Here is a 15,790-nt window from a genome sequence, read left to right as displayed (position 1 = left end):
ATTATGCTGCCAACCTTGAATTCTTTACTAATTACATCTCTCATCAACTTTTCTATGCTTTTTCTTGAGATCAGTGTCAAGCTAACTAGCTTATCATTACTCACAGGGAAGATAATTGATGATTTTTTTTAAATAAAAATTTGATTTTTTTAAATTTAAAATTAAATGCATTTTTCTTTTCAAAAATCTATTTAAAATTAAATTTGAAATTATGACAACCTATGTTAAGACCTAAACTTGCAATAATTTATTAAAATATTTTAAATAAAAAATATTAAGCAATATATATTTGCTGCCAAAGTTTTAAAGAGTCAGATCATTGAACTGAGCTGAGCACATGGAACCAAAGTTTGCTGAAGTACTACATTAGCTTTTATGCAGTTGTGTTGGTCCTAGGATATTATTGAGAAAAATTAGGTGAGTCAATATCTTTTATTGGACCAACTTCTATTGGTCAGAGAGACAAGCTTTCGAGTTACACAGAGCCTTTCTTCGGCTCTGGGAAAGATACTCTGAGCATCACAGCTAAATACTAAGTGGAACAGATTGTTTAGCATAGGTAGTTAGCACATATTCTAAGGAACCATTCAAGGTGGAGTGGCCTGTTAACACCTCTGTAGTCATAGAACAAAAAGGGGTATGAGGTAGTGGGTTATGGATTGTGGTAATAAGCCAAAAATCCAGTCTCTGTTCTGTCCATGATTTTTAGTGTCTAGCACAGTTATGAATTTAAGCTTTTCAGGCTCATCTTTTGAAAGTGTTGTGCAGGTTTATTTTGAGGATGAGGACTGATAGGTCAGATATAGAGTGATCACTTTGTGAAAAGTTTCAGAGTAGCAGCCGTGTTAGTCTGTATTCACAAAAAGAAAAAGAGTACTTGTGGCACCTTAGAGACTAACAAATTTATTTGAGCATAAGCTTTCGTGAGCTACAGCTCACTTCATCGGATGCTGTAGCTCACGAAAGCTTATGCTCAAATAAATTTGTTAGTCTCTAAGGTGCCACAAGTACTCCTTTTCTTTTTGTGAAAAGTGTTCACCCACAGGTGATGGGATGTTTTTTGTCTTTTATCATTTTCCTGTGTGAGTTCATTCAAGAGAGTAGTGATTGTCTGGTTTCACCCACATAGTTGTTGTTGGGGCCTTTAGTGCTCTGGATAAGGTATACCACATGTTATGATAGGCAGATTTAGGATCCATGGATCTTGAAAGGTGTGTTGCAGGGAGGGCGGGGGTTGATCATTGTAGCAGTAGAAATATGTCTTCAGGTTGCATCTGTTATTCTGGCAAGGTCTGGGGCCGCTTTAAGTGGATGTCTCCTGGTCTGTCGGTGGGGAGCCTGCTTCTGGTTGATGACCTTGGACAGGTAGGGGAGTTGTTCAAAGGTCAGTTTTTGACAGCAGTAGCTTCTTCAGCAGATGCAGAGAAAGTATTTTCTTCTTTTCAGTTTATTCAACTCTTTCAGTTCAATGACTAATTTATTTAAAGTTAAGAAAGTAATTGGGAGTTGAAAAAGCAGGAAAACTTGTATTCCACTTCCAATATCTGACTAATGCCTTGTTTACGCTACAGAGTTAAGTCAAATTAAGTTACGTCGACTATCATATGCTGCTTTAATTACATCGGTTGTGCATGTCCACACAACGCTCCTTTAATCGGCAGAGCCCGTCCCCAGTCAGTGCTCTTGCATCAACAAGAGAGCATTGCATCATGGGTAGCTATCCCACTGTGCAACTTGCAACCCTCTGCCACTGGGAGATCTCAGAATGAATTGTAATGCATCATGCAGACGTACTCATTGTTCCATGATGCAGTTCTTTCCTTTCCATTCCATCACGCCACGAGCTTCTGATTCGGTTTCATGCCGTTTTTAAACAGCCCTGTAAACTGTGCGCCCTTGATCTTTGCCTGAAAGCATGGATCCAGAACTGCTGACCAGTCTGGTGATGAGCGTTAAGAACACAGCATGACTAGTCCTACAGTATTTCATGAGCTGAGAAATAGAAAGAAAATCTGTGGTGCCTGCCCTGCTGTGTGTAATGGAAAGAAACAATTCAAGATTGCTGTTGACATTCATGGAACAGCTGCACGTGGTGGACTGTTGGTATTGGGCTCGGGAAACAAGCACTGAGTAGTGAGATCATATTGTGATGCATGTATGGGGTGACAAACAGTGGCTGCCGAACTTTTGGATGCACAAAGCCACCTTCCTCGAACTGTGTGCAGAACTCACCCCTGCCCTGTGGCACAAGGACCACCAGAATGAGAGCTGCCATCACAGTGGAAAAGTGAGTGGCGATCGCTTTGTGGAAGCTGGCAAATCCAGACTGCTACCAGTCACTCACAAATCAGTTTGGGGTTGGAAAATCCACCATGGGAGTTGCGGTAAAGCAAGTGTGCTGGGCTTTTAATTGCCTCCTGCTATGAAGGACTGTGACTCTGGGTAATGTGCATGAAATAATTGATGGTTTTGCAGCAATGGGATTCCCTAACTGTGGTAGGGCAATAGATGGAATGCATATCCCAATTTTGGCACCAGACCGTCTTGTGATGGAGTACATCAACTGAAAGGGCTACTTTTCCATGGTCTTTACAGGCGCTGGTGGATCACCGGGGCCATTTCACGCACATCAATATGGGTTGTTGAGGGAAAATTCAAGATGCACGCATCTTTAGGAACACTGGACTATATAGAAAGCTACATACTGGGATTTCTTTCCAGAAGATTTCTATGCGGGATGGACCATATGCTCATAATGATCCTGGGAATCCCTTTGCTCACATGGCTCATGGAAGTAAGGGGGAAACCGAGAAGAAGCAAAGAGCTCTTCAACAACAGGCACTGAATAACTGTTGAATGTGCCTTTGGCAGATTAAAAAGTCGCTGGCTTTGCCTTTTTGGCAGGTTAAACCTCATTGAGGAAAATATTCCAATGGTCATAGCAGCCTGCTGTGCATCGCATAACATTTGCAAAGAGAAGGGGGAAAAGTTTCCCTAGAGGTGGAGTGTTGAGGTGGATCGGTTGGCTGGTGATTTTAAATGGTCAGATATCAGGGTAATTAGAGGAGCTCAGCAGGGGGGCTATTTGAATCAGGGAGGCTTTGAAGAAGTATTTTGACAATGAGTCCCAGTAATGTGTCTTTGTGATGCATTCGGCCAGGCACTGTTTAGTTGCTGCCTTGAATGATCCCTGTAATGCGTGCCTCCTGAAAAATAACTAAAAAGTACAAATGCGAAACAAGATTTAAAGCAATGATGTAAATCAAGATTTCTTGCTTCCTCATTTAAATCATGATTAAAATCAATGATTTATTCACTCTGATATAAATCATCCATCCTGGTTACACAAGTTATCCTGTTTGTTCTTATAAAAATTGGTTTTTCCAGTCCTCTGGAGCTAGCTCAGTATTCTAAAAATTGTTAAATATCAACATCAATGGATGAGAGTCATAAGAAAATAAGAATGACCATACTGGGTCAGATTAAAGGTCCATCCAGCCCAGTATCCAGTCTACCATCAGTGGCCAATGCCAAGTGCCCCATAAGGAGTGAACCTAACAGGTAATGATCAAGTGATCTCTCTCCTGCCATCCATCTCCACCCTCTGACAAACAGAGATGAGGGATACCATTCCTTACCCATTCTGGCTACTAGCCATTAATGGACTTAACCTCCAGGAATTTATCCAGTTCTCTTTTAAACCCTGTTATAATCCTATCCTTCACAACCTCAAGGAGTTAGCAAGGTGTTCCACAGGTTGACTGTGTGCTGAGTGAAGAACTTCCTTTTATTTGTTTTAAACCTGCTACCCATTAATTTCATTTGGTGGCCCCTAGTTCTTATATTATGGGAACAAGTAAATAACTTTTCCTTATTCATTTTCTCCACACCACTCATGATTTTATATATCTCTATCATATCCCCCACTTAGTCTCTTCTTTTCCAAGCTGAAAAGTCCTAGTCTCTTTAATCTCTCCTCATATGGGACCCGTTCCAAACCCCTAATCATTTTAGTTGCCCTTTTCTGAAGGGCAGTATATCTTTTTTGAGATGAGGGGACCACATCTGTATGCAGTATTCAAGATGTGGGCATACCATGGATTTATACAAGGGCAATAAGATATTCTCCATCTTATTCTCTATCCCTTTTTTTAATGATTCCTAACATCCCGTTTGCTTTTTTGACTGCCGCTGCACACTGCGTGGACGTCTTCAGACAACTATCCATGATGACTCCGAGATCTTTCTCCTGATTAGTTGTAGCTAAATTAGCCTCATCATATTGTATGTATAGTTGGGGTTATTCTTTCCAATGTGCATTACTTTACGTTTATCCACATTAAACTTCATTTGCCATTTTGTTGCCCAATCACTTAGTTTTGTGAGATCTTTTTGAAGTTCTTCACAGTCTGCTTTGGTCTTAACTATCTTGAGCAGTTTAGTATCGTCTGCAGACTTTGTCACCTCACTGTTTACCCCTTTCTCCAGATCATTTATGAATAAGTTGAATAGGATTGGTCCTAAGACTGACCCTTGGGGAACACCACTGGTTACTAACACCACTGGTTACCCCTCTCCATTCTGAAAATTTACCACTTATTCCTACCCTTTGTTCCCTGTCTTTTAACCAGTTCTCAATCCGTGAAAGGATCTTCCCTCTTATCCCAGGACAACTTAATTTACATAAGAGCCTTTGGTGAGGGACCTTGTCAAAGGCTTTCTGGAAATCTAAGTACACTATGTCCACTGGATCCCCCTTGTCCACATGTTTGGTGACCCCCTCAAAGAACTCTAATAGATTAGTAAGACATGATCTCCCTTTACAGAAACCATGTTGACTTTTGCGCAACAATTTATGTTCTTCTATGAGTCTGACAATTTTATTCTTTACTATTGTTTCAGCTAATTTGCCCGGTACTGACGTCAAACTTACCGGTCTGTAATTGCCAGGATCACCTCTAGAGCCCTTCTTAAATATTGGCGTTACATTAGCTATCTTCCAGTCATTGGGTACAGTAGCTGATTTAAAGGGCAGGTTACAAACCACAATTAATAGTTCTGCAATTTCACATTTGAGTTCTTTCAGAACTCTTGGGTGAATGCCATCTGGTCCCAGTGACTTGTTACTTTTAAGTTTCTCAATTAATTCCAAAACCTCCTCTAGTGATACTTCAATCTGTGACAATTCCTCAGATTTGTCACCTACAAAAGATGGCTCAGGTTTGGGAATCTCTCTAACATCCTCAGCCATGAAGACTGAAGCAAAGAATTCATTTAGCTTTTCTGCATTGACTTCGTCGTCTTTAAGTGCTCCTTTTCTGTCTCAATCATCCAGTGGCCCCACTGGTTGTTTAGCAGACTTTCTGCTTTTGATGTAGTTAAAAAACATTTTGTTATTACCTTTTGAGTTTTTGGCTAGCTGTTCTTCAAACTAATTTGGCAGTGTTTATGCTCCTTTCTATTTACCTCACTAGGATTTGACTTCCACTTTTTAAAAGATGCCTTTTTATCTCTCATTGCTTCTTTTACATAGTTGTTAAGCCACGGTGGCTCTTTTTAAGTTCTTTTACTGTGTTTTTTAATTTGGGGTATAGTCAATTTTTAAAACTCTTGGTGCAAATTATTAGGTTCTGCATATTTCAGAATGTTTAACCTTAGCATTTTCTGTTTAACATGCTTCTTAGTTACTTTTGGAATAGGTAATATTTATCACTGTAAGTTGTGAATATATCATCCAGCCTCTTTCCAAATACGGAACAGTAATATTTATTGATTCTGCCTTTATGAACTCTGAAGGGCCTTTCCTGCCATTAACCTGAGTTAAGGACAGAGCATCAGTCTTAAATTTGAAATTCCTGTTCTTTCTCTTTAACAGAAATTGTATTAATTATTTTCTTAGAGAGCTATGCTCAAATATGAAGAAGCACTTCTAACCACGTAAAAATTTAATTATATCTGACATAAGATTTCATAGTCAATTTACTGGATTAGTGGTAATGTGATAAACTACCCAGTTTCCTTTACAGTCTAGAGACTGTGTGAGTAACAGGGCTTGAGAATCTTTCAGAAAATGTGCCTAGCCCCTTAAGTGAGCCGCTTAGCATCTTATATTAACATGAACATAAAAATGGCCATATTGGGTCAGACCTGTGGTCCAACTAGTCCAGTATCTTGTCTTCCAACAGTGGTGGCCAGTGCCAGATGCTTCAGAGGGATTGAACAGAACAGGGCAATTATCGAGTGATCCATCCCCTGTTGTCCACTTTCACCGTCTGACAGTCAAAGGCTCAGGGACGCCCAGAACATGGGATTGCATTCATTACCAGCCTGGCCAATTGCCATGGATATACCTATCCTCCATGAACTTATCTAATTCTTTTTTTAACCCAGTTATACTTTTGGTTTTCTCAACATCCTCTGGCAACAGGTTGACTGTGCATTGTGTGAAAAAGTACTTCCTTTGTTTGTTTTAAACCTGCTGCCTGTTAATTTCATTGGGTGACCCCTGGATCGTGTGTTATGTGAAGTGGTAAATAACACTTCCCTATTCACTTTTTGCACGCCATTCGTGATTTTATAGACCTCTATCATATCCCTCCTTAGTCCTCTCTTTTCTAAGATGATCAGTCCCAGTCTTTTTAATCTCATATGGGAGCTGTTCCATTCCCTAATAATTTTTGTTGCCCTTTGTACTTTTTCCAATTTTGTGTGCCGTTCTGGTCTCCCATGCTTAAGAAGGATGAATTCAAACTGGAACAGGTACAGAGAAGGGCTGCTAAGATGATCCGAGAATGGAAAACCTGTCTTATGAAAGGAGACTCAAAGAGCTGGGCTTGTTTAGCCTAACCAAAAGAAGGCTGGGGGGAGATATGATTGCTCTTTATAAATATATCAGAGGCATAAATACCAGGGAGGGAGAGGAATTATTTAAGCTCAGTACCAATGTGGACACAAGAACAAATGGATATAAACTGGCCATCAGGAAGTTCAGACTTGAAATTAGACAAAGATTTCTAATCATCAGAGGAGTGAAGTTCTGGAACAGTCTTCCAAGGGGACCAGTGGGGGCAAAAGACATATCTGACTTCAAGACTAAGCTTGATAAGTTTATGGAGGGGATGGTATGATGGGATAGCCTAATTTTGGCAATTAATTGATCTTTGACTATTAATGGTAAATATGCCCAATGGCCTGTGATGGGGTGTTGGATGGGGTGGGGTCTGAGTTACTACAGAGAATTCTTTCCTGGGTGTCTGGCTGGTGAGTCTTGCCCACGTGCTCAGGGTTTAGCTGATAAATGTATTTGGGGTCAGGAAGGAGTTTTCCTGCAGGGTAGATTGGCAGAGGCCATGGGAGTTTTTCGCCTTCCTCTGCAGCGTGGGGCGCCTGTCACTTGCTGAAGGATTCTCTGCACCTTGAAGTCTTTAAACCACGATTTGAAGACGTCAATAGCTCAGACATAGGTTAGGGATTTGTTACAGGAGTGGGTGGGTGAGATTCTGTGGCCTGCGTTGTGCAGGAGGTCAGACTAGACGATCATAATGGTTCCTTCTGACTTTAAAGTCTATGATTCTATAATATATCTTTTTTGAGGTGGGGCAATCAGAACTGTACGCAGTATTCAAGTTGTGGGTGTATCATGGATTTATATAGTGGCATTATATTTTCTGTCGTCTTATCTGTCACTTTCCTAATAATTCCTACAGTTCTCTTCGCTTTTTAACTGCCACTATATTTATGTGGGTCTTTTCAGAAAACTATCCACAATGACCCCATGATCTCTTCCTTAAGTGGTAACAGCTAATTTAGACCCCACCGTTTTGTATGTATAGTTGAGATTAAGTTTTCCAATGTGCATTTATCAGCATTTAATTTCATCTGCCATTTTGTTGCCCGGTGACCCAGTTTTGTGAGATTCCTTTTTATAAAATCATTATAAAATTAACCCATCTGACTGTGATATTTATTTCATTGCAGCTCTTTAATATTAGATGGTGTTGAACCACAGAGTACCTGCGAATTGGAGGTGGATGCTGTAGCTGCTGATATTTTAAATCGATTGGATGTTGAAGGTGAATTGCTAATTACTCTGTATGTAATGCTCTTCAGGGCAGGGATTTATATTGTCATATTATAATGCCTAGCACAATGAAGCCTAAACCCTGATTGCAGCATCTGATATACTGCATACAATATAAATAATAAGGCACTCAGATACTCTAGTGATGGAGTACAAAACTCTATGATAAATATGAACTATAAAATGGAAATTGGAGAGAGGAGAAAGCAGGTGATTAGAAGAATAGCAAAGCATCACAGGAACAACAGAGAATCTCAGTAATGGGGCTCAGGAGGTTTTTTTGGCCTGTTAAGAAAAAGATGTAAAATTTCAGTTATTTTGGTTTTCCACATCTTGCTTAATGAATGCTGAATTAATATTGGCATGGGTGCCAAAAGAAGCTATACTTTTGTCCACACAACTAAGTAGTAAGAGTCTTCAAAAGCAAGGGTTACTGCGGAATAAATAGAGGAATTACGCCAGAACTTTGCATTATACCAGTATGTCTAGGCAAGATATGACTTGCAACGAACAGTGATGTGGCAAAAGCTATTAGTGGAAAAATATGCCATTGTCAGAGTTATTTAAAGAATTTGTTTCTTCACCCTGACAACCTTTTCTTGATGTGTTCTGGCATATTCTAGCCCAGATTGGCAGGAACCCTGGTTTGCAAGCTATATGGGAAGATGAAAAGCAGCGCCGGAGAGAGAAGAATGAATCTTCTCAGATTAGTCCATCTGATTCACAAGGTAAATGAAGTGTACAGTGATGTGCAGTTTGTCTATAGAACATTTTTATAGGAGAGGTGAGTAGGATACAGAGCTGAAGTTAATGCATTAAGTTTCAAGTTTTTTTAGATTTATTGTTTTTCTTTTATTGAAAGAGCATTTCCAATGTTTGTATTTTATTTTTATTTTAAAATATGATTCAAAATCATATTAATTAACAGAATATATTATACCCAACACAGGTTGTTGCCTGTGCTTTGTATAATAAAGTTAAGGTTGCGTGACACTTTCCATTATAATACCCTATATTCAGTTGCTTATAACTTTGTCAGACTTAACCCATTTGGACTGATGTTAGGGTGTCTGCCTAAGACTGATTTTTCTTTTTTGGTGACTTTTCAGTTAAAACAGTGTAGTTATTTCTCAAAACCAGGTTAGGAGAAAAATACATTGTTTTGGTCATGTTAAAAATTTATTGCACAGGGAAAACTGTACTCTTGGAATTAATCAGGGTTGTGTAGTCAATGAGACTGTTCTCTGTAGGACCCCTGCCTGATTTGTTGGAGAAGTTTGGAAATATTTGGTGAATGACTTCAGGAGAAGGAGAAGGAGACTTCAGGAAGAGAAAGGACTGTCTCATGATTTAGGCAGCTTAATGCTGCCCTGGAGAAATACCTGCCTCTGCCACATAGTGCCTATGTGATAATGTGCAAGTCACATGCATGAAAATTTTCATAGGTGGCTATTAACTGTGTTTCTCATATTCTGGGTGCCTAACTTCAGACATATAGGGTCCAGTTTGCAGAGCTGTTGAGTACTCACAGCTGCAACTGAGGTCAGTGGGAGTTGTTCTCTAGACATATAAAGTACTATATAAACGTAAGTACTTAGAAAAATCAAGGAGCTTCCCCCCATGCAGATCCTGGCTGACTCCTAGCCTCTCTCATTCAGTTAGGCATATCTGTCCCTGTCCCTGTCCCTGCACCCCCATGTGTCCTTCACCTCCTGTCCACATGTGTCCCTGCACCCTCACTCAGACACCCACACCCCATCCGCATTTGGCCCTGTACCCCTTTCACCTGTCCCTATGTGGCCCTGCACCCTCTCCCCCGATAGCCCTGTGCCTTCACTCCCATTCAGCCCCTGCCTCAGTCAGTCCTCCCCCACTAGCCATTATGAGCCCCTGTCTGACCCCCCAGCTGTCTGTCTCCCCATAGCCCCCGTCTCCTGTCCTGGCCCAATAGGCACTGTGAAGAAGGCAGGCACTTTCTCTTTCCTAAGTAGCTGGGAGCTGCTTCTCTGGTCTAGTGCCACAACACCCTCTGGTGGGAAAAAGGTGGAACTGCAGCAACTTTCTGGAAGAAGCTTTTTTCTGCACAAAAAATTAAAAATATGCACGGCTCATTAATTATGCATATGCACAGTGGCGCAGAATTCCCCCAGGAATAATAGCTGCATTGGTAATAATTGTACTGTCTTTCTTTGGTTTCTAATCACAGTTGTCACACTCAAATTTGAACTGGTTTTAAGCAAATATATTTTTTCAAAAGATTTAGTGAGTTGCTAATATAAGCGATCATCCTAGCAGTCATGCACAAGTCACTTTTTGTGTTGATAGATCAGAATAAAAGCTCCAAATAACAAAACTTTTTTTAAAAAAATCTTAAAGATCGTGGATTTGTGCCAACAACAGAGAGTGAAAAAATCTTTCAAAAGAGACTTAAGGAAATCCTCAAGCAAAATGACTTCTCTGTGTAAGTGGTCAGCCATTTTCCATGATTTATAACCTTTTGTGCTAACCTGAATAGTCATTTTAAAGATTTTTTTTTTTTAATTAAATAGAACATTGTCAGGGTCAGTGGACTACAGTAATGGATCAGAGGAGTTCTCTGCTGAGTTAACACTACATTCGGAAATACTTTCTCCTAAAGCAGTTCCATGTTCACCAGCCAATATGGTGGAAGTGCACAAAGATAAGAAGCTGAACACAGGTGAGTGTTTTCAGTGACATTACTTTTTGGGACCAAGCCTTACATATTCACATATTTAGGCCATTGGAACTAATTGCATGAATAAATCAAGCAGGATTTGGCTCTTCATTATAGACTGCCTGAACTAAACAGTACCTTTGCCCTCACTTTAGCTCCTTGTAACGCCAGTAAAGTAAACCCTTCACCAGCGGTCCTTAGGGGCCAGCTATGCCATCTCTCTACATGGACTTGGGTCCTCTCTGTATCAGTAGCATACCGGACTGGGGAGCTAGTTTTTCTTTGTGCTACCTGAGCAGTACAGAGAGTGTGAAGCAAGTTACAACATCTGGCCCAATACATGCAGGATTTTCACCACCACAAAGACATTTTGTGGATCAAAATGTTCATAGTCGATAGAACCACAGAAACTTTTTTAGAAGTCTTATAAAATAATTTGTAAATACTTAAATGTTTAATAGCACAAACTGATTTTTAGAAATTGTTTTGCTTTCATATTGAAACACTGGTGTATATTACTCCTTCAAGTTTTGTTTAATTTTTTAAAGAACCTAATAGGGATACTAATAAAGAGGAGGACGCGCTTATTAATGAAGAAGCGATTTTAAACATCATGGAAAATAGTCAGAGTTTTCATCCACTATCTCAGAGACTGAATCAGACTGCAGTTTTCAGTGAGTATAACCAGGACATAAATAATACATTCTTTGCTACTGGGCAACTGTTGCGTTCCCTCGGTGTATTTAGTTCTGTATCAAACCCAGAGGAAGGCACACTCCCTGCCCCAAGGAGTTTGCAGTTTAGAAGGTTGCCTTCCAGTGTCACCTTCTATAATCGCTCATCAATCCAGCTGGTTTGTAAAGACTGCTCTGCTGCTGCTTCCTCTCTAATCCAAGCTGTCATCTTCCAGGTCAACCAACTAGAGGTGCTGGGAGGAGTTCCTGTTCCATATGTCTCTAGGAGGTGTGGGGATACTTAAGGAGATTCTGGAGTCCCAAAATTTGGGTCAGAGAGAAAGGGGGTCTGGCTGGCCTGTTCTCTCCACTGCCTATATTGCTCCCACTGTTCTCAGCTCTCTTCCTCTGGGTTTGGGGTGAGAGAGAACTCTCATAGGCTGGCTTTAACAAACCAGCTCCATAGTGGTATGTGGGGATGGGAAGAATTTTTCCCCAAGATAGGTGGATACAAAAGGATCTTGATAAATTAGAGGAATTTGAATTGAAATCAACAAGATGAAATTCAATACAGACATCTGCAAAGTACTGAGCTTAAGAAGGAGATCAAATGCACAGCTACAAATAATAGGGAATAACTGGCTAGATGTTAGTATTGCTGAAAAGGATCTAGGGGTTATAGTGGATCACAAATTGAATATGAGTAGGGCCCTACCAAGTTCAGAGTCCATTTTTGTCAATTTCATGGTCATAGGATTTTAAAAATAGTAAATTTCATCATTTCAGCTACTTAAATCTGAAATTTCAAGGTATTGTACTTGCAGGGATCCTGACCCAAAAAGGAGTTGTGGGGGGAGGGGAGGAAGTCGTCACAAGTTTATTGTAGGCGGGATTGTGGTACTGCTACCCATAATTCTGCGATGGTGGTGGTGGTGCTGCCTTCAGAGCTGGGCAGCTGCATAGCGGTGGCTGCTGATTGGGAGCCCAGCTCTGAAGGCAGAACTGCCGCCAGCAGCTGCGCAGAAGGAAGGAAGGATGGCATGGTTCAGTATTGCCGCCCTTACTTCTGTGCTGCTGTTGGTGGGGCGCTGCCTTCAGAGCTGGGCACCTGCTGAACAGCCGCTGCTCTCTGGTCGCCCAGCCATGAAGGCAGTGCAGAAGTAAGGTTGGCAATACCATTTCGCCCCTTCTCCTCCTCCCCCCCAAATCTTGCGACCCCCCCCCCACTCCCTGCAACTCCCTTTTGGGTCAGGGCCCCCAATTTGAGAAACTCTGGTCTCCTCCATGAAATCTGTATAGTATAGGTTAAAAGCACACAAAAGACTAGATTTCACGGTCTGTGATGCGTTTTTCATGGCTGAGAATTTGGTAGGGCCCTATGTAAAACACTGGCCACAGAATTTTACCCAGTAATTTCTGCATCATTCCCATAACTTCTGATTAAACCAGATTTCACAGTCTGTGATGCGTTTTTCGTGGCCATGAATTTGGTAGGGCCCTAAATATGAGTCGTCAAAGTGGTGCAGCTGCAAAAAAAGCTAAGGCTATGTCTGCGCTGCAGAGTTTTGTCGCCAAAAGTTATGCCACTTTAATTAAAGTGCTTTAATTAAACTACTGTTGCATGTCCACACTATGCTCCTTCTGTCAGCAGAGAGCATCCACACTAGCAGCTCGTGCATCGACACAGAGAGCAGTGCATTGTGGATTTCCCACTCTGCAGTTGGCTGCAGGGTGCTTTGGGAAGGGTTTGCAATGCCTTATGGGGCAGGTTCACTGTCACATGATGCAGGTGTCTCAATCCCATTGTTCCATGGGCATCCTACTAGACTGCCAACCGCTTTTCAGCTGAAGTAGGGAGGGGTGAGTGGGGGCAGAGTGTGTGACAGGGAGTGACAGTGTGTGTGTTGGGGGAGTGTGTGTGTGTTGGCATGCTGTCTCAGCCGCTGAAAGCAACCAGTTCTGTGGCAGAGGGAGGGGGACACAGCGGACATCAGCCTTCACCTCCCTCCCTGGCTCTGCACAGCACAGCACAGCAGTCTCTCACACACACAGACCTGCCCCTGCCTCTGTGTGCCTAGTGCAGGAGACAACAACATTCCACATTAATGATTTGCTCTTTGTTCTGGGAGCAGAGCAGCATGCTGAGCTGTCAGAACTTCATAGAGCTTTGAAAGGGGAGGGGCACATGCCTGCAGGGCAGATGAGTTGAAAACAGTGAGCAGAGCAGTGGCGGGCATTGTGTGATACTGGGGGAGCCATTACATTCTCTTTGGGATGAACGGCAGCTTTTACACTGACACTTTGTCATTTTAACTTTGCTGTAAAAAACGCTGTCTCTCATCAAGGTGGTTTTATTTTGTCGCCAAAACTGAAGAGTTTTGTCACCAAAAGTGGGCATTGCAGTGTGTACACCTCCACTGTTTTGCCACCAGAAGCTGCCTTTTGCCGACAAAACTCTGCAGTGTAGACAATGCCTAATATTCTGGGGTGTATTTCTAAGACATAGAAGGGAATTGTTTGACTGTATTTGACACTAGTGAAGCCTCAGCTGGAGTACTGTGTCCAGTTCTGGGTGCCACACTTTAAGGAAGATGTAAACAAATTGGAGAGAGTTCAGAGGAGAACAACAAAAATGAGGAAAAGTTTCGAAAACTTGATCTATGAGGAAAGGCTGGGAAAATAGCTGGGTATGTATAGTCTAGTGAAAAGAAGACTGAGTGGGGACCTGATAACAGTCTTCAGGTATGTTAAGAGCTGTTAGAGAGAACATGGTGATCAATTGTTTTCCATGTCCATTAAAGGTAGTACAAGAAGCAATGGTCTTAATCTGCAGCACTTTTTTAACAATAAGGATAGTTAAGTATTTGAAATGGGTTACCAAGAGAGGTTGAAGAATCCCCATCATTGAAGGCTTTTAAGGATAGGTTAGACAAGCACCTGTCAGGTATGGAGGGCTGGACTAGATGACCTCTCAAGATTCCTTTCAGCCCTACATTTTTATGATTCTTTAGTTGAAGGCAAAAACAAAGATGCCCAAGGATTGAGAAAATTTAAAGATTGAGAGGGAGGAAAACTGGGGATGAAAGGAGAGAGAGAAGGATGGTATCAGGGGAACAGCTTGTGGGATTAATGGCAAATAGTAGAAGATAGATCTTTGAATAAAAAGAAGGAATTGGGATGGAAGGAGAGGAGGAATAGTCTTCCTGGATGCTTTCAGTTTTGCTTTTTTTTAAAAGTAGGCAAAATCTTGGATAGTGAAGGGTGCAGAGGAGTATAGGAGGAAAAGCAGAGAAGCGTGTTTGAGGAGGGAATTGAATGTGAAGAGGAGTTGGTGGGAGTTGGCAGCATGGGAATTTGATTAGGCAAGAGAGGTAAAGTTACTTAGGAAGAGAAGAGACCAAAAGAAGATGGCTTCAACTGCTGCAATGAAGGAAGAGAGCCTTTTTCACTGAGTGTGAGGAGGTGGAAGGAATTGGAGAGAGAGGAGCATTGATGAGAGTGAATTTAGTAGAACCAGAGCATAAAGGAAGAAATGTAAGAAACAGGTATAAGGCTGTCAGGATTGGAGCCTGACAGGTAGGGAGGCTGATGTAAAACAGGGAAATAGAAAATAAGGTGGCCATGAAGAGAGCTGTGTTTCTGGTGCCTCCACCAACTCCCATCACTACCTACTTAATTGATTAAAAATGGTTAGGAACTGTATTTTAAAGTTATTTTACTGAGAAACTATAACTAAACATTCATTTACAAGTAAAATAAAATGATAGGTAAAAATTATGTACGTGTGGGCTTTTTTTTTTTTTTGCAGTGGACAGTAGTTCTGATCAGGCCATGATAAACCTGTTGGCTGGCTTGGAGGATGATGGGTATCAAATGGGAGGACACAGAACGTTATCTCAAAATAATTCTCTTGGAAGCTATAGAAATCTCCAGAACAGTGATGATGAAGAAAATGAACCACAAATTGAAAAGGAAGAGATGGAACTCAGTTTGCTAATGTCCCAAAGATGGGATAGCAGCATTGAAGAGCATGGGGCAAAAAGAAGGTATGTATTTGACATGGAAAACAGGATTTTCCTTTTTTTAAAGAAATATTTGTCCTTTTTCCCAAATACTTCATGTTTTCAACTCCTGTGAATGAGCAACTCTAAATGAAGTAACTTAAATACTCATACACTACCGCTAACTTACAGAAGGGACTCCCATTGATCATTGGAGTTCCAGGTAGATCTCAGGCTAGATATGGCTTTTAAAGTGGTGACACTTGATAATCACTTTTATATGGGTGTTTTTTGTATCCAAGCCTCTAATTTTGCTGTCGAGAACATATTTTAAGATAGC

The 15,790-nt window shown here is 41.1% G+C and overlaps 2 protein-coding genes across 3 annotated transcripts in view; one reads left to right on the top strand and one right to left on the bottom strand.

Moving 5' to 3' along the window:
- The window catches only part of MFSD4B (major facilitator superfamily domain containing 4B), a 399,121-nt gene that overhangs the window by 266,261 nt on the left and 117,070 nt on the right, over positions 1–15,790 (bottom strand). The gene's annotated exons all lie outside the window — the stretch shown is intronic.
- REV3L (REV3 like, DNA directed polymerase zeta catalytic subunit) overlaps positions 1–15,790 on the top strand; it is a 251,159-nt gene that overhangs the window by 135,992 nt on the left and 99,377 nt on the right. Inside the window, exons 6-11 of the mRNA XM_084623458.1 lie at positions 7,978–8,072; positions 8,704–8,808; positions 10,457–10,541; positions 10,630–10,778; positions 11,324–11,449; positions 15,258–15,495. Coding sequence (XP_084479584.1) covers positions 7,978–8,072; positions 8,704–8,808; positions 10,457–10,541; positions 10,630–10,778; positions 11,324–11,449; positions 15,258–15,495 — 798 coding nt within the window. The remainder of the gene's footprint in view (positions 1–7,977; positions 8,073–8,703; positions 8,809–10,456; positions 10,542–10,629; positions 10,779–11,323; positions 11,450–15,257; positions 15,496–15,790) is intronic.

This window comes from Lepidochelys olivacea, assembly GCF_965140295.1.
Source record: "Lepidochelys olivacea isolate rLepOli2 genome assembly, chromosome: 3".
Taxonomy (NCBI): domain Eukaryota; kingdom Metazoa; phylum Chordata; order Testudines; family Cheloniidae; genus Lepidochelys; species Lepidochelys olivacea.
The sequence above is the reverse complement of the archived record's forward strand: the minus strand, read 5'-3'. Positions and strand labels throughout refer to the sequence as shown.